This window comes from Pistacia vera, unplaced genomic scaffold, assembly GCF_008641045.1.
Source record: "Pistacia vera cultivar Batoury unplaced genomic scaffold, PisVer_v2 Contig613, whole genome shotgun sequence".
NCBI classification, from domain to species: Eukaryota; Viridiplantae; Streptophyta; class Magnoliopsida; order Sapindales; family Anacardiaceae; genus Pistacia; species Pistacia vera.
The window spans coordinates 5,744-30,572 of NW_022196461.1; the positions used below are offsets into that span (position 1 = coordinate 5,744).

The 24,829-nt window shown below is 35.9% G+C and overlaps 2 protein-coding genes across 2 annotated transcripts; one reads left to right on the forward strand and one right to left on the reverse strand.

Annotated features, from left to right (window-relative positions):
- Positions 1–4,589: 4,589 nt before the first annotated feature.
- LOC116110770 (non-specific lipid transfer protein GPI-anchored 2-like) lies at positions 4,590–5,620 on the forward strand. Its single transcript, XM_031396989.1, has 2 exons — positions 4,590–5,011; positions 5,424–5,620. Exons 1-2 carry the CDS (start codon positions 4,618–4,620, stop codon positions 5,600–5,602), a joined length of 573 nt encoding a protein of 190 aa, XP_031252849.1. The 5' UTR covers positions 4,590–4,617; the 3' UTR covers positions 5,603–5,620.
- A 14,559-nt stretch (positions 5,621–20,179) lies between these two features.
- On the reverse strand, positions 20,180–21,112 carry LOC116110771 (protein FAM126B-like). Its single transcript, XM_031396990.1, has one exon. It carries the CDS (start codon positions 21,110–21,112, stop codon positions 20,180–20,182), a length of 933 nt encoding a protein of 310 aa, XP_031252850.1.
- Between the last annotated feature and the right edge of the window lie 3,717 nt (positions 21,113–24,829).

The window sequence follows — 24,829 nt, forward strand, 5'->3', positions numbered from 1 at the left end:
TCAAATAAATGAAAATCTATGGTGCCAAATGTGTTAGATATCCTCACTGATTAATATGAAAGAATTACATCTTGATCTCAACCTTATTGAACTAAACCTAAAATCTAAACAAAACCAAATAAAGAGCTAAAAAACCAAGAAATCAACATCAGTTCCAACTTACAAAACATAAAGAAATAAAAACAAAAACTAAAAAGAAAAGTGCTTAGGCTTCACCATCATCCATGACTTCCACTAAACAATCAATAGTAAATTGACCATAACTTGCTCAATAAAATTCTAATTGATGAGAGATTTGAATATTTATAAACTAGAAAGACAAGGCTTTAAATTGGTATATTATACGCTTAATTTGGATAACCGTAGCCCCACTGCCAAACCATTCATTTTATCATTATGCGCATTTCGATTTCCTCTGTTTCTCGATTTCCACTAAACAGTTAGTAGTAAATTAGCCTTAACTTGCTCAATAAAAATCCAATTGATAAGCGGTTGAATCTTTGGAAACTAGAAAGATATGACTTTAATTTGATATATTATACGATGAATTTGGATAACTATAGACCTACTGCCGAACCACTCATTTTATCATCACACACATAAAACAAATTCAATTTTAGTGATGACGAAGGAAAACAAATATTGATATGTAGTTTTAATTGTATTTGTTCTATCTCTTTTCGTTGATTTTTGGATTGATTTTGTTGTTTCATTAGTGGGTTTTACAATTATCGTCTTTCTTTAGGATGTTATCATCAAATGCTTTTTTTGCTATAGGTGATGGTCAATTCTAATTGCAACAAATAGATTTGTGTCACAGGACCTTTATATTCATGGCTTCTTCAATGCTTCAATTAAGTTGCCTTTAGATTATACTGTTGGAGTTATTGTTGCAATCTATGTGAGTTCTCTTCTCAACATTCTTAATTTTTTTTTTAATTTGTAAAATAATAATAATAAAAATAATTCATAATCTATTCTCAACAATCAAAATAAGTTTTTTCCTTTGGCTCTGCCAGTCTCTTGCTTAAAAGTTCATATTTTTCAACAAGGTTTCTCTTTCTCTGATTGATTTATAGACTTATCAATAATACCTAGTGGGTTATCTTGCAATTTTTTTTTTGCTTTTCTTTACAAAGTTTTGAGCTTTGGTTGAAAATTTCAAATAGTGACATATTTGAGAAGAACCATGATGATATAGACTTTGAGTTCAATTTGTGAATATTTTATTTATTGATTTTTTAATTATTAATTCAATATAAAATGAACTTTAATATAGAAAATATATATTTAAAAGACAAAAAAACCAATAATAATGTAAAAAAAATATAATAAACATATCCGTGCAATGCAACTTGAAAATGAATATAAGTTACAGAAATTGCGGAAGGTCAGTATAAATTTTAAGTTTAAATAGTTGATCTTGATAATATTCAGATGATCTTAAATATCATGCACGATTCACTACAAAATACTGACATCGAATATCAAAAACATGTCTGTAAAAATAATATCAGTTGTACAAGGTGATGATCATGAAAATATAATTAGACTATATAATATTCAGGTGATCTTCTCAAGTTGGATGAATGATTTAATGACATCTACCTATAATTGATATTAATAATTATACATGTACAATTATTAATTTTATCTTAACACAAGTTTGTCTATATATATTGTAAGTATTTTGGTTTTGTCAACTTATTCATGCGGATTGGTGCATAATCTATTTAGTTTCACTTTAAAGGTGTTCACAATTAAATCGCAGTGATTACAACACGTCTGGTAGATTTTATTTTAATATTCATGCATATCGCACTTGCCATAATTAAATGTGATTATATTTCCAGTTGTGGAAATATTTTTTGTGGACATTATATATTATGTGAGTTGGAAAAGATTTTATTTAATTATGATTTCAAGAATTCTTTTCCTAAAAGAAGATTATGATTTTAAGAATTCTTTTCTTATAAAGAGATTATAGATTAAAGAATTCTTTCTTATAAAGGAGTCTAGGATCTCAAGAATCCTTTCCAAAACAGGTTTGGTTTATTGTTTATCCTTTCAAAGTCACTAAAGTATAAATAATCATTTTATTATTGTGACTTATTTGAAGGAAGCCATATTATTTACCTCAATTATTCTCTGAATATTTTCTTTGAGGTTATTTAGTTTTTGTAGGTTTCCGATATGTTTTGGTAGGCTTTGAATTATCGTGTTTTATCTCTTACTACATGAGTTAATTCTGGAACATTGTTCTGTGTTGAGGTCTGTATGTGTTCGAGTTGTTGCTGCCGAAGTAATTTGTCATTGTTGAAACTTGAGAGGAGCTCAAGTGCGACCTGGTGGTCCCGTGGAGAAGAAGTTAGACTATGAAGATTTGAGGTTCAACCAAAGAGCGAAGATTGAAGTGTTGTCCAAACAGGGAATTTTTACAATTGATACTTATTCTTGTTTTTATAATTAAACACATAATTATTTCATAGTAGACTAGCTTCTTCTGGATTTGATCCTATTGATGTAGGCATGTTGTTGAACCATGTAAAATTGAGTTGTGTGCTTTATTTTATGTTGTGAATGGTTTATATGTTTAATCATTAATTTAGCAACTCATTAAGCATAACGTGAACAAGTAATCTTAATTCAACATAAGTTTTAATCAATATGATAAGAGTTTAAAACTTTTATATATAATTTATATTTACTTTAAAATTTATATAATTTAATAATTATTATATCTTAATCTAATTTATTTATTTTGTTAAAATAAATTTATTTACCATCTATTTCAAAATTATTAAATAAACATATCTGTGTACCGCGTGGACCATGTCTAGTTTAAATTATAATTTGGTGGAGTTAAAAAATGAGCATGTATCATAAATGCTTTTTGCTTTCAACTTCCAACCTCCCGTATATATGTTAAATCCAGCCACCTGCAAAAGCTAAATGACAAAATTCTTGCGTGATGGTTTGTAAATTCATGTGCAGCTTTCGACATCATTATCATGTTGTTTCCATCTCACCATATTAAATATTTATACCATTTAAAAGTCTTTATGATTTTAACCAACAATGCAAGAATGACTGAACGTCTTCTCATTACCACTTTCTTGTGACATGAATATATTTTTCTTGTTGGGGGTTGTCTTACCAGGTTGTATACTATTACTTGATTTGCTTCTACTCTAATTGCATATAGTTTATAAATATAATAAGAAATATTTTATTTTTATGGTATAACTTTCTTTAAAAAAAAAAAAAAAAAAACTTTTCTTTTAGATATTTTTTTAATTTGATTTTTATTTTTTAAACATACTTATTAATTGTTTTTAGTTTAAATATTAGTTTTATTTATTTATGTCACATCTCACATAGCTAACAAATGCATGCGTACTTCAGTTTATAAATCTTGAATTTCTTCAATCAAACTATTCCTATTTTGATTGAAGGACAATTGCATCAATATTGTTAGGAGTGAATAAATTAATTAAGACTCCTAGAGAATCGGTGAAATTGCCTAAAAACCATAAGATCATTGGACACATGGTTTAATCATCAATTAGATTATAAAATGCAATTAGGTTTCTAAGAAAAGGGAAAGAGGGTGTAGAATGAAGTAATCTCTTCAATTGTGAAATAAAATTCCCTCTTATTTTGCATCCATTGGTGAAAGCATTTGAACCTCCATTGAAGCATTTTTAAGAGGGTTCCCAACCTTTACCCTGTTACATTATCAGATCTACGTTACATGTGATGTTTGACCTTTACTCAATAACTTAAGTATGAGATGGTTGGTTCAACGAGGAGTGTGATTAATATTTTAAAATTCAATGTGACCTTTTTTTATAACATATGGAGTTTTCTTGATGAATTAACCATTCTATAGTTGTAATTTCAGGAAGACGCAAAGTGTCCAACTCTTATCGCAGTCTAGCTAAGAGGGCATGTTGCATCAGAACAAGGTTTTCATTGTATACATATTATATCCGAGCGCTAAGTATTAGTATTAATATTTGACCTTTAATCTTCACATAACCTTGAATTTAAATTTTATATTCAAATCAATGCCAACTATTAATTATTACTATTAAATTTTTTTTTTGTGACCGAGTGTGTTCGAACTAGTTTATATGTATCTCAATTAATCTTACGAGGTTTTGAAGTAGACAATTGGGTAAATCTCTTTAATAACCATCCCCATTAGTAATAAAAGTAGATCGAACTCAAAACCTTTTAATTAATACACTCGAAAGTTTTAGTTGACTGTTGGATCACCTAATGGCTAATGGTGGTTATTAATTATTATTTTTACTAAAACTTAAATAGGTGATTTTATGACTATTTAAAAAAAAAATATAAATGGAGTATTCTTGATGGTTTGACCTTAATATTAAAAGAAGCCAATACGCAAAGTATGGAAAGAGGAAATCAAATACTTCAACCAACCTTTTATTAAGAGGTAGCCCAGACGGTGGAAGCAAAATTAGGTGGTAGTTACACTTATTTAATAATCTTGGCTGGCAGAAGTTCCTTTTCCCACTCCACACCGCCACCATATAACTCTTATCCATCCATTTATTACTCTTCACAAACTTCTTCTTCTTCACAATAATGGGCACCATGAGATCATGTTTAAGCTTGTTGATGGCGTTGCTCATGTTGGTTTCAGTTTCAGGTCAAACACTGGCTCCTCAGCCCTCCGCCGCCTTTGGACCATCAGCTACCCCTATGGGGCCATCTATGGGGCCATCAGCCTCAAATGACTGTATAAATAAACTTCTTAACATGTCAGATTGCTTGTCGTATGTGACAGCCGGAAGCAATGTGACGGTGCCGGACAAGCCGTGCTGCCCTGAGCTGGCGGGGCTGGTGGAGAGCAACCCCATTTGTTTGTGTGATCTTCTTGGCCAGAGTTCTAGTTTTGGACTGAATATTGATCTCAATAGGGCTCTTAAGTTGCCTTCCGTCTGTAAAGTTGCTACTCCTCCCGTTTCTTTGTGCTCAGGTACTTGGCTTTAACTCATCCATATTTAACTAAATTTAGCAATATATTTGTAAGATCAATTCTATTTTAATAAAAATGAATTTTAATTTTAGTAACTCTTTAATCATATATATCAGATAAATTGGTTTATATGTATGATATTATTACATAAAATAAGTGAATAATTTAGAATATAGAAATGCATATCTTAAAAAAGAACATAAAAATTTTATACTATTTATGAAAGCCAATGTTGTTAATAAAATTTGGGTTTGGGTTGAGAGCCAATGAATAAATTAGTACAACCAAATAATAAAATATAAATGTAAGAGAAGAGAATTAAATGCAACAACCAAACGGAGCCTAAGTCCACTCTGTCTCATTTAATGCCTTTTAAAGATTCTCACCAAATCGCGTGTTACTGTTTTTACAGCTGTGGGAGTTCCAGTTCCAAGTCCAAGTCCAAGTCCAAGTGAAGCACCCGTGCCTGGTAATGGAGGTGCTGGTAGCCCTTCCTCAGGAAACACTAACAGTGGAGCCTCAACCTCAAGCATTGAACGCTACGTTTTGGCTGTAGTTGTTGGCGGCTTGCTTTTTGCATTTTTAATTTAAGGGATTTGGATTGGACTTAAACTATGTTGTTTCAATTTCTTGTTTCAATTCTATTTGCCTAGTCATCCAATTATCTTTGAAGATAATATGTAATATTATTATTATTAATAGACAATCTCGGATATCATCCACATTCAAAAGCCATTCTATTTTATATAAATTATATCATTCAATTTTCTATAATATTATGTAAAATAAATAATATCATTTAATATTTCATAGGATTCATTGCCCATAAGAAATTATTAATAAGAAAATATATTTAAATAATAACTAAATATTATAACTTTTTATTAAAATTGTACAATACATTATTAACATTTTACTAGGGCCTTCCCCCAAATGGGCCCCTAGGACAGTGCCTCGCATGCTTGCGGCTCAAATCCATTTGGCCTCTTCCACTCCATTTCATTTCACTCGTTCAACAAATTAATCTTTTCATCACATTGAAAAAAAATTAAGAAATGTATAAGAAATCGTTAACTCTAGAGATGTTGAAATAGGTAACATGTTTGGAGGATTTGATGATAATTTGAAAAAATTTAGGTGGCTTTTTCTTTTTTTAACTTTTAAGTTTAGTCCCACTTAATACTGGGTGGTGGTATTTCGAAAATATTACAAAATGGGAAATTACATAAAGTTTTGATTACAATTGGATAATAATGGGTCGACTATGGATTGTTGTCTTCTTTTTGTTACTTCCACCACGAGCCCTATTGATGTTGAGCCAACCCAACCTCATTGCAAAGAGCCTAGTTGAAGGAGCGTCACATTGTAACCTTGCATCACTAATAACAACACACACGCCAAAAAAAAAAAAAAAAAAAAAAAAGACCAAAGACATATATGGTAGTATAATGTTGGACTTGGGACACCATCCAATCAATTAGTGAAATCGATATATTTTGAAGAGAATTCTAGATTATCATAATAGATAAAATGAAGCCAAAAATCAAATATAAAAAATAAAAAATCGAAAATATGCAGAAAATCATTAATAATACATATTTCTCTCTAATCTAGTCTCCGTCTCTTCTTCCTTCCTCCTCTCTTCAATTCTGAGTTTGTGTTTCTTTTTAGTTTTGATTTTTTCTTTAATCGATCCTTTTCAAACTTGGTATCAGAGCAGTTGCGAAAGCTCACCTGAAACAATGGAAACACCCACCATTACCAATCCTTCTTTATAGTGCCAACTCCGGCGCCTACCACCAGCCCTAATTTGTTTCATTACTGGCCATCGAAACGTCTTGATGGCACCAACTATTCGTGTGGAAGACTTGATTGTTTCCTTTTCTTCGGGCCAACCACCTTCTCTCAATTGTTGATTGCAACAAACGTTCTCCTCTACAGCTTCTTTGTAGCAAACAAGTGACGACACTACCACTTCTTTTGCCCCTCCCATTCTTTGAGCCCATATATACTTCGTGGCTATCCAGACCAACACAGCCTTGGCTATACTGGCAGCATCAACAACATAGAATGTTACCCAGCTCACAAATCAAAACGACATCGGCATCAGTTTGGACGTATCTCCGATGGCCTATGCTCCCAATCGAAGCCCGAGCCTCTCCCTTTGGGTGTAATTACAAACTATGAAAAAGGGGAATCGATTGGTCATGGAATACTTGCAGGAAGCCACCAACATCTCTATCAACTTTCCGCAATTGGTGACCCATTTCGAAAATGAATACAACACTCACCTTTTTTGCGGCCTTGGCATCAAGTTCTCCCAATGGTAGGGTGTTTTTTGAACCAAACCGGTTTTTCGGTTCGGGAAAATTCCCGAACCGAAACCGAACGTTTTAGAGGGAAACCGGTTTTTCGGTTAACCGAAAAACCGGTTAACCGCTTTTTTATAAAACTTATTTTTTTATTTTTCCTAAATTAAATTGTAAATATAAATAATACATATCCAAATAAAAAGACATTCATATATATCCATCGACCACTACAACGATACATTAAAAATATTATTATTTTTATTTAATATATAATATATAATATTATTATTTTTTTATTTAATATATATATATATATTGTAAAACCGGTTCAAAAAACCGGTTTCGGTTAACCGCTTTTTATTTTTCCCGAACCGTTAACCGAACCAGAAATTCGGTTTTTTGAATTTTCGAACCGTAACCGAACCGTTTTTTTCTGTTAACCGGTTTTTTCGGTTCGGTTATCGGTTCGGTTTTTGCATTTTTTGAACACCCTACCAATTGGTGACGACGATCTTGGTGCATACTCGCAACACCCAGCTCACAAGAGACGATTTCCATGGGTTGCTCTTATCCCATGAAGGTCGAATCCCTCCCATTTTAATTCTGCCCAGCCACTGCGAGCCGCTTGCGCGCTTGCCCCAGCTAGCTCGTCTCCTCTCCAACTCCGCTTCTGTTCCCGACCAATAAACACCATAAGGGAAGCCAAACTCACGGATGGGATTCCGTACTGGGAAGCAGAATGGACTTCTGCCTGCTCCTTTATCAACTACCTTCTCGGCGACGGGTGACCATAATCCCCGCTGCAGGATTCCTCATTGTCACTTGTACCACTGTCTTGGTCACAAAGCCGTAACCTGTCGAGAGCTGTACAACACCGAATTTGTACCACCTCCCCCAAACCAAATATCATATAACAATAACACCCCTCAAGCCCATTATATACTAAATCCATATAATCAAGCCAAAACCAAGAATCCACAAACTACCCTCAAGCCCATTTATATTCTAAATCCATATAATCAAGCCCAACAACAACAATGCACAAACTACAACCCACCACCACAGGCCTATTACACCTTTTCCCAACAATAGTAGCTTTTTTTTACCAAAGTTCCTCCTTCGCTGTTCGCTCTTGCTGTTGACAATTGGTTCATGGACTCTGGTGCTTCTTACCACGTCACTGACTATCCTGCTACACTATCTAATGTTTCTCCCTATGTGGGTCCCCAACAACTCACTGTGGGTGATGGTGTCTCCCTTCCTATCACCCACACAAGTACAATCGAACCACTCCGGATTCTCCATATTGTCTTTCACATTTTTTAGTTGTTCCCTCAATTGCTAAAAAAATATTATCTGTCTCCCAATTCAAAAAAGAAATAACTGTGTTTTCTTATTTTATCCTAACTATTTTGTTGTGATTTTTCTCCGTACACATTAGCCCTCCTACATAGCAAACTTGATTGCGGGCTCTACCGCATCTCGCCATCTGACCTAGTGACACCACCTTAAGCTCTTACAGCTTCTCGCTCCAGCCCAAATTAATTTAATATGTGGCATCATCATTTAGGACATGTCACTCCTAAAGCTATAATTCATTTGTTGCATTCCAAAAATAACATTTTTACAAAGAATCCTAAAATTAATAAGTTGCATAACTTGAGCTCTCAGTAAGAGCCATTGCCATCATCATCCTCTTACTCAATGAAGGGCTATTCACCCACTTCAACTATTCCATTTTGATGTCTAGGGCTCGTCTCTTGTAACATCTTTAAATCATCATAAGTATTATGTATGTTTTATTGACGGTTTTTTTTTTCTTTTTCCGATTTTCATGGTTTTATCCCTCCACTAATCACACACAATTTCTTGATTTTTTTATTTCCTTTCATAAATTTGTGGAGAAGCAGCTCCAACATAAGCTACAAGCAATACAATGCGATGATGCATCTGAGTTTCTTTCTTCAGCATTTTGCGCTCACCTCATAGCGCATAGGATCAATTAGCGCATTTCATGTTTGTACTCTCCCTTCCAAAACAAGACAGTTGAACGCAAACATCACCGTATTATCGAGATTGGCCTTGCTCTCCTAATTGAAGCTAGACTTCCCTTAGACTTTTGGGAATTTGTATTTGAGAGGACAAATTTCTTTATTAATTGACTTGCTTCTCCAATCATCAGCAATGTCACTCTTTGGCAGATACTATAATAGGTCTAACAGGTGGTTCAATAGTGTATAAGCAAATTTCTACTTAGGTACGACCGTGCGTAATCAAGGCACAACTGTTCTTTAAGAGAAAGTTGTTGTGCAATATCGTACGCCATCGTTCCTCTTAGTCGTTAGACACGCTGCCAATTTGAAGTGGCACTCTTCGACCAGATTGCACTTCCACAACCATCCTGCAAGACCGTGCACCCAAGTTCAAAAGTCAAGATAATTTAAATTCAAAACACTTTGCGCCGTTGACTTAATCTCAAAGGTCAAAGTCAAAACTCAAAGTTCAAAATTGGAACGATCGTTCCTTATGGTGGAATGATCGTTCGTATCTGAAGAAGTTTTGCACGACATTGTTCCAAGAGGTCATTCACTTCTCTGGAAATTTAAGAAGATTTGGAAGAACATCTAGGTGTGATTGTTCCGCGTGGTGGAATGAGCATTCAGTGGTCTTGCACGATCATACGGCGTGGTGGAATGACCATTCCAATTAACCTAGATCTGAAAAATATGATCGTTGTGTCAAGAACTACCGTTCGTGATTATGGAATGACCGTTCCTCTAGGTTCTGTAGGCTTTATCATAATTGCATTAAATGCTGCCACAGCTAATTCTTTTTGGGATAGAAATGTTTGACGCTCCTAGGTTATTTTACAGAGAAGAGATAAGATAAATATCCTAATATAATCCCTAGAGCTCAAGATCCAAATCAATACTATCACTTGTACTCATCTTGTAAACCTTTGAGAGATAATTTGTTCTTAATGTGTGTATAAGCCTACTTGAAAGAGGCAATCAATCACAAACAACTTTAAGTCTGTTCTTGGTGGTGAAATCTTATAAAACTAGGTGCAATCCTATAAATCTATGTGTATGTGAGATGAAAATCCTTCTGAAAACTATTGTATGTGTGAAACCCGATATTTTTATTGATTCCTATTCCCCCCCTCTAGGAATATTTAGCCATACTTAGGGTTTAATAGGAACCATACCTAAAATGAATAAAACCTCTAAGGATTTTCAGAGAACAACAAGAGGAATATTCAGGTTCAAATGTAAATGCAAGGATGAAGAAGATAATATAGAATCCTTGCTCAACAATCCACTAGACAACCAGCCGATAAAGCCTTACACATGTTTGGCAGTTTAAGGAAAGTATTCAACAACTTGTTAAGACCACTTCTGAAAAGACAAAATAAATTTCTAGGATCACATCTGAAATATTTGACACTTGTATTTGGACCATTCACGCATATTTCAATCTTTGATAAAATCCTAACAACCAATGAAAACTCGACATCTGTCACGTCTGACTAGACGACTATTTACATATTTGACTTAAATGTGCCCACATATTTTGTGATGTGAACATATCAATGCAGAATGTCATGACATGTGTAAACTACAAACAGGATTGTGCTTAACAAAATGAAAGTACAAACATCATAAAATGTGCACACACAACTTCATAAGTTGACAAAAATACTTACAATCGCCCATTTTGTCAAACTTATGAACAAAACATAATCTTGATCAAATGATCAACACAAACTTGTCTCAAAAATAGATTATCAATTAAATACAAAGACAAGGGAGAAGCAAACATACACAAAACAATATCTCATGAAGACATTATCATTATCAAGCATTAAGATAAGTTAGCCCAAAAAAAAAAACAACAAAACAAAAAAAAAAAAAAAAAAAAAGAACTTAAACACAAAAACATATTAGTTCAAGAGGTATATTTATGTGTGTGTTGATAACTTTTCAAGGTTTACTTGGATTGATCTTTTAAGGGAAAAATATGATGCTTTTGATGCTTTTCAAGTCTTGGTTAAAAAGTTGCAAGTTGAACAAAATTGTTTGGTGAAGAAAGTAGTGAGAATTAGAAGTGACCATGGGAAGGAGTTTGAGAATTCTCATTTTTCTAATTTTTGTGATATGCAGGGCATTAGGCATGAATTCTCTACCTGACAAATCAATAGAATGGTGTAGTGGAGAGAAAGAATCAAGTTCTTCAAGGGATGGCCAGAGTGATGTTAAATGCCAAAAAGCTACTAAGAGATTGTAGGCTAAAGTAATCAACACTGCATGCCACATCTCCAATAGGGTGTTTTAGAGAAAAAGGTACTCTATAGATTCCCTGTGAATTGTGAAAAGGTAAAAGTCAAATCTCTCATATTTTCATGTCTTTGGATGCAAGTCCTATGTGTTAAATGATAGAGAAAACTTGCGAAAGTTTTACTCTAAGAGTGATGAAAGTGTATTCCTTGGATATTCTTCCAACAGTAGAGCTTAATCAATTAGTGTTGTGTTCTTTGATTCAAAAGATTACCCAGAGTCTTCTTAGGAAGAAGAAATTGGTGACATGACTGCTCCCTACGATGTGACTACAAGTCAAGAGGATGTGAACACATCTGACCCTCATGAAGCTCAATAAGGATCAGTTTCTCAAAATGAAGGATTGGAATTAATTGTTGATCTATCTGATGAGATCACCCAGAGAAAGACTTCAACAAGGAAAAGACCACCATCTTGGATCAAGAAGGTTCATCCACCATCCATTGTGATTGGAGAACCCGAAAAGGTAATAGTTACTAGAAGGAGAAGGTTAAGTGAAATTAACCACTTGTGTTATGTTTCTCCTGTAGAGCCCAAGAATGCCAAACAAGTGCTAGAGGATGATTGTTGGATTGCTGCCATGCATAAAGAGCTGGAACTCTTCGAGAAATGATGTTTGGAGTTTGGTTACTCGACTTGAAGGAATAAATGTTATTGGGAAAAAATATATATTTAAGAACAAGTCTGATGAGTTTGGAAACATTGTTGTTAGAGTAGATGCCCTAGAGCCAATCAATTATTGTAGAATTAACTCTTTGTAATAATGTTCATTGATCAATAAGAGACATTTTATACTATATTGCGTAAATCATCATTGTATGTATTGATATATGTCCTTAGAATGGTAGAACCGTGACGAGAGTATCAAGTGTTTCAAATCTTGATAGTAAGAACCCTATGAGCACATATGGTGGCCATTCTAGAAACGTCCGTGGCCCCAATATTATTATGAAGAAAGGGCACAGATAATACGGTGATACGTGATTCCATAAACATGCAATATGTAGCAAGTATACTAGTCGCACAAGTAATAGAGTGATGAGTGAGTATCGTTCCCACGAGGATTGGTTGCTAAACACTAAGTTTTTCTACTGTTTTCAAGTTGGAGCTATCGAATTGTTTGGATTTATGGGAGAATTTTAAACTAAACTAAATCAAAATTTCTAAATATTCAAAACTAAATTACGAAAGCAAGATTAAAACACGAATAAAATCAATTCAAGCAAACGGGTAGGGTTTTGACTTCATTCGAACTCTTTGGGTTAAACCTAAGGATTATACTAATTCTATATTCACATGCATTGATTGTAAATCGAACTCTCTAAAGTATAAAATATACCTTATCAGGCTATATTTCCTTACTCTTCCCTATTAAGCTTCCGCACCCAACAAAATGAAGACTAATAGTTCAAAGTTCATTAAGCACAAAGAATCCTAGATTGATTTCATTGATTCTTAAATCTATCTCTAGCATTTAATACTACAATGGTGATTACCCAAGAAGCTTAACATGAATTATTTCTCAATCTCATCATGTTCATCACATAAAAACAATAATTTCAGAATAATCACACAATCAAAGTAAAATCATATGAAAATAATTAATCAATTACTTAACCCATTAGAATCCGAACTACATCAAAACCTTAACCCAAAATGGGTTAGTTCATAGGTAAATCAACAACACAAACAAAAGAAACGAAAAACCCAATGTTCAACATAATGAAAATAAGAGAAAAGACAAGAAATCTCCCAAAGATGATGAATCCACTGGTTTCAATCTCAAATCTTCACTCTTTCCAATCAAATTTCGCCCAAATTAAACCTAAGAGAATGAAAATAGTTGCTTTCTCTCTCAACACCAACCCCTTAAAAAATGACCAAGTTTTTCTTTTATACCTAGCCCAAAAACCTAGGAATATGCCCAAAAAATGAAACTGTGTGTTTTTGGAATTCGCAGACTTCGCCGCAGCAAAGAAGGATTCTCGCCGCGGTGAAGAAGTGAAATAATCCCTCGTGCGCAGCTCTCTTCGCTACGGCGAAGAACAAGCTTCGCCACGACGAACCTTCATGTGGATTATGAATTTACAGAATTGCCCTCCGCTTGCTTCTTTGCTTGAATCTTCGATCTTCGTCACTCTCCTCATGGAAACAAGCTTCATAGTGCATCCACTCTGCTTCAGAACTTTCCCAACTTCTGAGATCCAAAAACTTCTGAGTCCAAAAACTCCAATTCGCTCCTTATTTGCATAAAATGTCCATTTTAGCCTGAAACACAAAATATAAAGAATTAAGTAGCAATTTAGGTCAAAATGAACTAAGAAGTATTTGAAATCCGACTAAAAATTCTAATAAAAATAGTATAATCCATGGATTATCATACGGTAAGGCTATCATAGTGTTGAAGGACCTTGTCGAAAGGCAGTGACTGATCTCACTTGTCAAGGTTGTTTGGTGACAACCTGGTGCAACACATGGGTGCTTGCTGTAGGCAAGTTCATTGGACTGACCCACCAGAGGATTCCATATGGATGATAACCCCAATGTCTATGGAACAAATCCTCTAACGAATGGTGGTGCATTTGATCCTTAGACTTGAGATCACCGAAGCGTCTTGTGCACCGATTGGTGTAGTTTGACACTAGCCTAACGCAATTCTATTCAGAATTGTCAATACGGTGGTGATTGGCTGCATTAAGAAGTGTATCAAGACTATGGTGGATAGACAGAGGATTCATCGCTCCTGGGTACGGGAGAAGTTATCTCACGGCGCAATTCAGTAAATGGCAATGACACTAAAACTGTGGCCACAGTGGGATTGAGTTGTTGCTCTATCTAGTTTATAATACATGACATTGGTCTAGTAACTGAATACACAATATCGAGAGTAACTGAAGGTTGACACTATTTCTATGCCTCGATCTCGTCGAGATAACGGATGATGAAGGGATCGAATTGTAAGGTAACCATATCATTGACAAGTAGCTACTTTGCTGAATCCAAATCTATCGGGTGGCCATGATGCCTTGCTGGTGGCCATTATGCCTTGCTAGGGCCAATCTTGGTTTGTGTTTACTGAGACGATTAATTGGTGTTAATCGCGATACTATACACTGCTGGTAAGATGAGGAGCCTATGGGTCACACACATAGAAGATAATTTAAGACTCATTAAGAAAGAAGGGTGTTTTCGTCTTTTTAGACGAAAGGGTATTTTGGTAATTTCACAGTGCAATTAAATTTGCTGAGGTCGTAGCCTTTTATTTAATTTCTTAGAAAAATTACATAAGTGAGATTACGTTTAAATATGTGTTCGCATATATTTAAATAAGTTATCATTATTGTTAAATGTTATATTAAATATATATATTAATTGATTTAATTGAGATAATGATGAACTAAAATTAAAATATCTAAATGGGAGTGTTTAGAAACAAGAGGTGTTTGGGTTGGAGCCCAAGCCTATTCCATAAGGGAATAAGGCAATTAAAATTACACTATAAAAGTAAAAGTTTAATTGAGAGATAACTTGATTCATTCATTTCATTTTCAAAGAAAAGAGAAAAAGCTACAGCACCCAAAAACACTCTCTCACGCCATACTTTGTTTTTGATTGAAAATCAAATACATTTCATTTCTTCTTTGTTTCTTAAGACTAAAGAGGATCTAGCAAATCCCTCTTTAGTTTCTTGCGATTATCTTCGTGTGGACTATATCGGTTCGATCCTACACTTGGGTCGGTAGCAAAATATGTTCAGAGACAAAGTTGGAAGAGCCTCCAAATGTACATATTATTTCTTAAACTCTAAACTAATTTTCTGCAGATTCTTGTTTTGATATAAACTGTAAATTTGTGCCCTGATCTTGGTTCTATGGAACGATCCGTGTTGTTATTAATTTTTGTTTTCTGCTGCCTCAATGGATCGTTTCCTAACAATTGTACGGAACAAGGCCAAACTTATTGCTTAAGGATATATTCAAGTAGAAGGAGTAGACTTTGATGAGACTTTTGCTCTAGTAACTAGACTTGAATAAATCAGATTGTTGTTGGCTGTTGTATGTTGTTAATTTGAAGATTAAGCTTTATCAGATGGATGTGAAGAGTGCTACTATTGGAGGTAAGCCTCCGCGAACTGTTGCCAGGAATGAATCGAGTTAGTGGGGAGCCTTTTGTACCACTTTTTTGTGTCGCCCATGAGGGTGATTGCGAAACACCGACATTTAGCAAGGTCGGACACCTTGTACAGCTCCATCAGATCATTGAGGGCGTCAAGGAGGTTGATAGACCACCTATCAAGAAGGTTTACCAGCATAGAGGGCATAAGGGTAAAAAGCCACTAACAGATTTGGTTAGAATAGGAGAAGCATGTGTGAGTGGAAAGAAGCTGGAGGCAGGTGACGTGTGAACCAATTAGTTAGAAGGGAATAAAAGTGGTTAGATGATTCATGTATAAAAGGGAGAACCTTTTGGTTAAAAGGCAGAAAAATTGTGAAGTAGGAATCAGGGAGGTCCCCAGCTCCTCGAACTACTGGGATTTCTTATGTGTATTTCTTTTCTTTTATTTCAGTCCTGGAAAATTACTCTGTTTCAATTCTTAATATCAATCTCAATTCAATCCATCCAAAATCTATCTCGCGAATTGGTTCCTTGTCTGATTGTGTTGTTGCTTGATTGTTTGTTAATCCTGGGGTTCTATCAACGGTCTTGAGGGTTGCCTTCCCCACTAAACTTGATGTCAGGGGTCTTGAACCCAGGATGTAATGGTTCTAGCCACATCTCTTTTGGAAATGGAAAGCCAAAGACTATTGCTGCTTGTTCGACTTGTCGAATTCGCGGGTCATCAAGCATTTTCTGCATGTCTTCTAGTTGAACGTTAATCCGAGGATTGCCTAGAGGGATTGCGATCCCCTTATTCTGATTGAGCGAGTGGCAGAGCTTGGGTTTCTACGCGTTGAGGTGTATGCGGAGATCAGAGTCAAGGTTCTGCTGGTTTTTCTCATTGGGCGCACTCTCGCGCGATGAACAATCATAGTTGCTCAGGTAATAGGGGTTATCGGGAGTAGACTCTTGTGACCCATTGTGATGCAGGTTTGAGTTGACATGCTGATCTTGAACGACGTGATGGCGTGAAATGTGATTTGAACGCATCCGTTGGGAGCATGCTCGTGTGACTCTCCCCTCGAGTTGAGCTTGATTGGTCCTCTGCTGGGAGTAGACTACCTCCCGGTGGTTTGCTTCTTCCACTATCAGCTGTTTTCCTGCACGTCGTTTCAGGCATTCCAGTCTCAATGGCCTTCTGTCACCGGGTTGATTTTACTGTGATCCTCCCGCTACGTTGGAGTATTATTCGACAGTCTTGCGTTCCTAACTAGAAGTTGGTGACTCGATATCCTACAAGTTTGAGGGTTTTTTCCGATTTGTCCCCCTAAAGTCTGTTACCACCCTTTGGAGACTACTGATCTCGTGAGTGATTTTCTGGAACATTTCTAGGTATGGTGGGTTTTCTAGGTCAGACTTATTCACGTTCTAGTGGTTTTCTCTAAGGGGGNGTACCACTTTTTTGTGTCGCCCATGAGGGTGATTGCGAAACACCGACATTTAGCAAGGTCGGACACCTTGTACAGCTCCATCAGATCATTGAGGGTGTCAAGGTGGTCTTGAGGGTTGCCTTCCCCACTAAACTTGATGTTAGGGGTCTTGAACCCAAGATGTAATGGTTCTAGCCACATCTCTTTTGGAAATGGAAAGCCAAAGACTATTGCTGCTTGTTCGACTTGTCGAATTCGCGGGTCATCAAGCATTTTCTGCATGTCTTCTAGTTGAACGTTAATCCGAGGATTGCCTAGAGGGATTGCGATCCCCTTATTCTGATTGAGCGAGTGGCAGAGCTTGGGTTTCTACGCGTTGAGGTGTATGCGGAGATCAGAGACAAGGTTCTACTAGTTTTTCTCATTGGGAGCACTCACAAGAGATGAACAATCATAGTTGCTCAGGTAATAGGGGTTATCGGGAGTAGACTCTTGTGACCCATTGTGATGCAGGTTTGAGTTGACATGCTGATCTTGAACGACGTGATGGCGTGAAATGTGATTTGAACGCATCCGTTGGGAGCATGCTCGTGTGACTCTCCCCTCGAGTTGAGCTTGATTGGTCCTCTGCTGGGAGTAGACTACCTCCCGGTGGTTTGCTTCTTCCACTATCAGCTGTTTTCCTGCACGTCGTTTCAGGCATTCCAGTCTCAATGGCCTTCTGTCACCGGGTTGATTTTACTGTGATCCTCCCGCTACGTTGGAGTATTATTCGACAGTCTTGCGTTCCTAACTAGAAGTTGGTGACTCGATATCCTACAAGTTTGAGGGTTTTTTCCGATTTGTCCCCCTAAAGTCTGTTACCACCCTTTGGAGACTACTGATCTCGTGAGTGATTTTCTGGAACATTTCTAGGTATGGTGGGTTTTCTAGGTCAGACTTATTCACGTTCTAGTGGTTTTCTCTAAGGGGGAGTGGAACGACCAGTGGGAAGTTGTTGGCAACTTCATGGACATTCCCTGGGCCTTCTATTTTGAAAGTGTCTACATGATTTGTAGCATTCTTGACTCCTGTTGGTTTTCTTTCGTTCAGCTTGATGTAATGGTTGATCCGTTGGTAACGTTCTTCAAGTTGGAATTGGAATGGGCTTCAATTGAAGTGTTCAAGCCCAGCCTCTCCTTCTGGTACCAAAATGTTGATGCGAATACTAATACCAAATAAATGTCAAGACGTGAACACAAGACAACCAAAGATACTCAGTTGACCATTGGAGGAATTGAGTCAGATGGGAGCGTCATTCCTGGGAATCAGCAAAGGCGAGCATGTATGGCTTGGACAAAGTTGGAATGGAAGGCGATGATGACAAGTAAAGACAAAGGAGAGGCGAGCTTTTTAAAGTGGTTCGGCTAAACAAGAAATTGAGTATACGTCCACTGTTTCTTTCTATCAAGATGTGTGATTACAGAGAATTTGATTACAACAGATATGAAAAAAATTCTCTCTTTCTATTCTCTATTTGCCTCTCTCTCTCTTTTGAGGATTTTAATCTTGGTATTTATAGGAGGTTGCAATGGCCGTTATGAATGGGGATGTGTCAGCGGAATGATTACTATTGGCCTTGATAGGTTTTGGGCGATCGAGATTGTCAAGGCATCATTACGTTTAATCCTAGTTATAGCTATAATTAACTGGAGTTTGTTAGAGAATAGTCGTTGGTTAAATGAAGCAGCTGCATGTACTGGACGTGGTGCCCATGCAGCTTAGTAGACTCATCAGTTGTTGCAATGAGCGTTGAGCTATGTCAACACTTGGCTGCGAACTGACACCTGTCTTGGGTGAGAATTTTGTTCGGTTTATTTAGCGCGGCATCCGAGCTAGAATCCTTGTGCTTCCCTTGGGCTCGAGCTAGATTTTTATTTCCGCACAATAAGCCCGTATATCTTTTGTTCCAATAGGACTACAATTACAATTTGTTAGTACGAGTTTCTATTGTTGTTCTTATATATATTTTACAAATGTTATTGGCTTATCATGAACATGGACATAATTAATACCCAAATTGCATTTTAAAGACGTAGGCAGAGTATTTAAGGTGACTAGTTATAAGACCACAAGAACAGGTTAAGTCTCCTCTTATAAAATAGAAACATATTTTTCGCGGTTTTGAATAGAAACAGACTGGCTCTAATAAAGGAATCATTTATAACGAAATTCGTTCCATTCAAAAGTTGACCATTTTAGTTTTGACTAGTGAGCTATCAGAAACCTTCTACTTTGAAGGGTTAGCTCCCATGCCCGACCCTTCCTAACTAGAACCCTACACCAGCTTACACCAACAATTATTTTCTCTTGACATACAAAGAAAAGAAAAAAAAAATTTCGTGGAAGATACTTTTTAAATTCTATGCAGACAACATATTATGAGATAACAAATATGAGTGATACCATAATAATCACATTCAAAGATGTTATAGATATTACCTGTATTTGCATATATCTCTTGACTATAAGAGATAATTAACAATTAGGAGGATAATACATATAAAAATACTTGAAGTCCTTTATTGAACCAAAGGTATTAATACATGAACATACTAAAAATATTAATTACCATAAAAAAGGGACCTGGAAATTAAATTTAGGGGGCAAATTCAAAATAAAATACCCAAAAAATGAAGGAGTGAGGTCAAATCTAGATATATTAATACTAATACTGATCAATCAAAAGAGAAAAAACAAACCAAGTTAAAGAATTTTTGTTTTCGAGTGGGGTTAGCAGCCCCTACTCATTTGTACGTGAATTCGTCCTGATTGCCATGAAATATAGTCGGGGTGCATTTTACTAGAAAATTAAATATGGAGAAGTACATACTAAATGGGAACTAGAATCAGTAAACATTAAACATCTCTAGTTGACAAAATTATTTTATAATTTTGATCAAGACAGTTAGGCATTGCTTCTATAAATTTATGGAGAGTGAATAGTGGATATTAGAGAGAGATGACATTAGTTTTTGGTATCTCAGTATAATCAGTCTCTTTGTCTGAATCCAAGGCTAATTTCCCAAGCCTAACAAGACTCCCAGTAGCCAAAATTGCATTAGGATTGATATCATGCAAAGCCCTTGCATGCAAGCTCCTGCATGCAGCACTTGCAGCTTTATACAATTCCTTATTCTTCCTAGGGCCTAAAAGACAATGACCCAAGATTCTCAAAACAGGCTGCAAAAGTTCCCATGGCAAAGATATTGCCCCCTCGTTGTTTAACTTCTCTTTTGTTAAACCTTTACAACCCTCAGAATCCTTGTCGAGACCAGCCCACCCCTCACAAAATTCACAAAAATCAACCTTAGACCCTATAGGCATTTGTGATATCTTACTATAATACAATTCCAATGCAACTCCAACAATCCTAGCCCTCCTAGTGGATCTCACCGTTCCATGAGGCTCCAAACTTGGAGATATTACTACTAGGTTTAAATCTGTGGCGTTTGTTTTTGTGAGTGTTTTGGATTCATGATAAACGCTGGGATGGGACAAATCGGGGATGTTAATAGTTATAGATTGACCTGCACGAGAGGTGGTTTCATGGGCGTAAAGTGCTAACAAAACGGCCTCAAAACCAGCTAAAGGTTTGCGGAGAGTGACACGAGAGAGGTAAACGCCGGCAATAATGGGTAGGAAACGAAGGACAACGAGCTGGAGATCTGGGTCAGTAGATTGAAAACTGTCATAAAGCCAACGACAGAGATTGTTGTCACCAGCACCGGAGTCAGGTTGACGTAGGAGTGTGGAGATTTGGGAGGCGATTCGAAGGTCGTGGAGGAGAGAAAAGGCAGGGCTTTGAGAGGGAGGGATGGAGGTGATGATGGATGAAAGGGATTGGAAGGCCGATTGGGCTTTGCCGCTGGAGGAATCTGACATTGTTTTTATTGTAAAAATAGATGTTGATTAGTTTGTTGCCAAGATTTGTTACATTTAAACCAAAGATCAGCTATAAGAGGAGTTAATTGAGGAGTCAAAATAGGATCACCTTTTTACTTAGTTATTAACTGAAATGGTTAGATTGAGTATTTCTCTCTCTCTCTCTCTCTCTCTCTCTCTCTCTCTCTCTCTCTCTCTTTTAATATATGAATGTTAATATTTAAAATTATAGTACTGATTTATTAATCCTAATTATTCTATCAATCAGCCATACTTTATTTTACATTTAAGGTAAAATTATAAAATAAGGATTCAAGAAAGAATTTTGCCACATTGGAGAAAACTTTTTGAAGAAAAGCCTTGTTAATCATTTTGATATGGAGAAGATATATACTTGGGGAAATAGTGTGCAAGTGGTTTGTGTAGGTGGAGTTCAAACCCTTCCCATGTTAAAAAGATTCTACAGTTTGAGCGGTTTTTACTATGAAATCTAATATACTTAGAGATTATTCTACCAATTAATAACTTGAGTACTATTTCAAACATATATATTATTAACTCAGTCTTATCAAAGATACAAGGTTTTAGTTTCTACTAAGAAAATAAATGCATATTACTTTCTTCTTCTTCTGTTGTATGGGAAAATACCTAGCCCGGACTGAGCAAAGGAACCTGGGACACCTCTTAACATGGAGCAAGCATCAAGCCCGGAAAGAAGGACTAGCCGAGGAAGGAACGCGAGCTCTCAACAAGAGAGTGCAGATGTAAGGTGTGACAAGATCAAGAAAGGGACCCACTCCAGAAAAAATATGTCTCCTTGGATAGATCAGCTCACCACGTATAGGACGTATACTCCGATTGAATGACACATGGCCATACAAGCTCCACATGCTCTCCATGTAGCCTAGCCAAGAGGATGCATGTAAAGGCACCTACTATCAGAGGGGACATCAATCATTAGCTACGACGTAGGGGCATGTGAGCTTTTGGCCACCATGAGACATGGAGTAACATGGCTGACGCATTCACCATCATGGCATTTTGAAACTCTCTCTCCATATGAAAGGGCAGTAGCCATAGGAAAAAAAGATAGGAGAAAAAACAAAAGAAAGAGACACAAAGATTTCCCTTTGTACTCCCAACCTTCACAACCAATTAGAAGGATTTTTATGATCACCGGAAAATTAATCCATCCTTTGTATTCCCACGCCACACAAAGCAATAAAATAATAGTGGACGTAGGCCTTATCCATTCTCAGGGCTTAACCACTTTAAAAACATCAAGTTTATCTATCACCTCTTAAGAGGCTCATCACCACCTTGAGCTCTGCCACATGCGACACGGGTCTCTAATGCTGATTCCTAGGAATCACACACCCATCTTACTCGGTTTTCTCAGGAGTCAACTGAGTACCTCTAGATGATGTTGTTAGAATAGGTGCCCTAGAGCCAATCCATTTTGTAATGTTGACTATTGTAATAGTGTTTATAATCAATAAAAAGACTTTCTCTACATTATGTAATTCATAGTTATTGTATGTCGTAATGTATGTCTTTAGAATGGTAAAATTGTGACGAGGGTATCGAGTGTTTTAAATCTCGATAATGAGGACCTTATGATCACATATAGTGGCAATTCTAGAAATGTTTGTAGCCTCAGTATTATTCTGATTAAAGACATAGATAATACGGTAAGGCTATCATAGTGTTGAACGACCTTGTCGAAAGGCAGTGATTGATCTCACTTGTCAAGGTTGTTTGTCGACAACCTAGTGCAACACATGGGTGCTTGCTATAGGAGAGTTCAGCTAACATATCCACTAGAAGATTCCATATAGATGGTAACTCCAATGTTTTTGGAATAAATCCTTTAACGGATGATGGTATATGTGATCCTTAGACTTGATATCACCGGAGTGCCTTGTGCACCAATTGGTCCAGTTTGACACTATCCTAGCATTGTTCTATTTAGAGCTATTAGAATGATAGTGATTGGCTAAATTGAGAAGTGTATCAAGACTATGGTGGAATGACAAATGATTCATCACTCTCGAGTATGAGAGAAATTATCTCACTGAGCAATTCGGTAAATGGCAACGACACTAAATCTGTGGCTACAGTGGGATTGGGTTGTAGCTCAATCCAATCTATTATGGTCGTTGGGCCAATAATCGAATACAAAAAGATCAAGGATATTTGACGTTGACACTACTTTTGTACCTTAGCCTTGATGAGATAATGTATGATGAAAAGATTTGATTGCATGATAACCATTTTGTTGATAGGCAAGTTGTTTCAATGAATCCGAATCTATCGGGAGGTCATGATGCCTTTCTAGAGACCAATCTTGGACTGTGTTTAGTGAGACGATTGATTAAGTGTCAATCATGATACTATTCACTATCGATATGACAAGGAGCCTTCGGGTTGCACACATAGAAGACATATTAAGGATAAATTAGTGAGAAGAGTATTTCGTTATTTAAGATGAAAGAGTATTTTGATAATCTCACAGTGCAATTAAATATGCTAAGGTCATTGCCTATATTTAATTTCATATGGAAATTAAAATAAGTGAGATTTGTGTGTGTGTGTGTGTGTGTATTTTTAAATGTTATATTATTAATTAATATTAATATTTAAATAATATTAATATTAATAAAGATAATATAAAATCAAATTTAAATTTGAAATTAAAACACCATGTGGGAATTTCCTTGATTTGCTAATTGAATATGTCTAATCTAAATATGGAATTAGTTGATTGCAATTCCATATTAGATTAGGGTTTTTGATTGTGAATTATTTAAAGTGCAATTAAAATAAAAACAAATAATTTCACTCAAAAAAAGAAAACCCTAGTCACCCACTCTCTCTCTCTCTCTCTCTCTCTCTCCCTCCCAAAACCGTGGACTCCATTGTTGAAGGAGAAGAATTTTTCTAAGGAAAAATTTTGCACACACATTCTTAATCCAATCAAGTTTGGCTAGCACATCAAGCCCTTTAGAGATTGATGTCTTGCTTCGAGTGGATACCGGTAGTTCATTCCTATCTTGGAGTGGAAGTGACTCATATCAATTGAAGGAGCCTCCATATACTGGTATGAAATCTGTAATTATTGTTTAATGCTTATTTCATATGCAAATAATATAAAACGGGTATAAGGATCTTAGGGTTCTTGGTTATGGATCAGGAAAAAAATTTGTATTCCATTATGTTTACTCAATCCATAGACCGATAATCATATCAGAGCCGCTTATACCTTGTTATGTTGTTTAATATAAAGTTTGGATGATTTGGTGTTGATGTGTATCAATTAGGGTTTTTGTAATATACTGTATAGCTAGTAATTCTATAAGAAATATAAGATAAAATCCACTAAATAACTTTTACAAACATATATACATAATGTAAATCCAAAAATTTTAATTTTTAATTCATATAAATATATACACAAAAATATTGATATACTTTAGTAAACATGAGGTAATCTTGAACAGTGCCGCCAAACTCCTCTGCCTTTTGACGTCCCACCCAGTCATAAATCATCTAGTACCTGCAAAACAGCAAAATAACAGAGTGAGCACTAATTGCTCAGTAAGTAAACCAAACTGCACGATCGTTCTTCCTCCGTTACTCATGTTTTGATTTTCCTTTTCTCACTTTATTCTTTGCTAATATTCTTCATTCCTTTCTGGTATTCTGCATTCTTTTTTG

Coding starts and splice junctions, on each gene's coding strand:
- LOC116110771 (XM_031396990.1), bottom strand. CDS start 21,112: ATGTCAGATTCCTCCAGCGGCAAAGCCCAATCGGCCTTCCAATCCCTT.
- LOC116110770 (XM_031396989.1), top strand. CDS start 4,618: ATGGGCACCATGAGATCATGTTTAAGCTTGTTGATGGCGTTGCTCATG. Junction 5,012..5,423: donor TCCCGTTTCTTTGTGCTCAG/GTACTTGGCTTT, acceptor CTGTTTTTACAG/CTGTGGGAGTTCCAGTTCCA.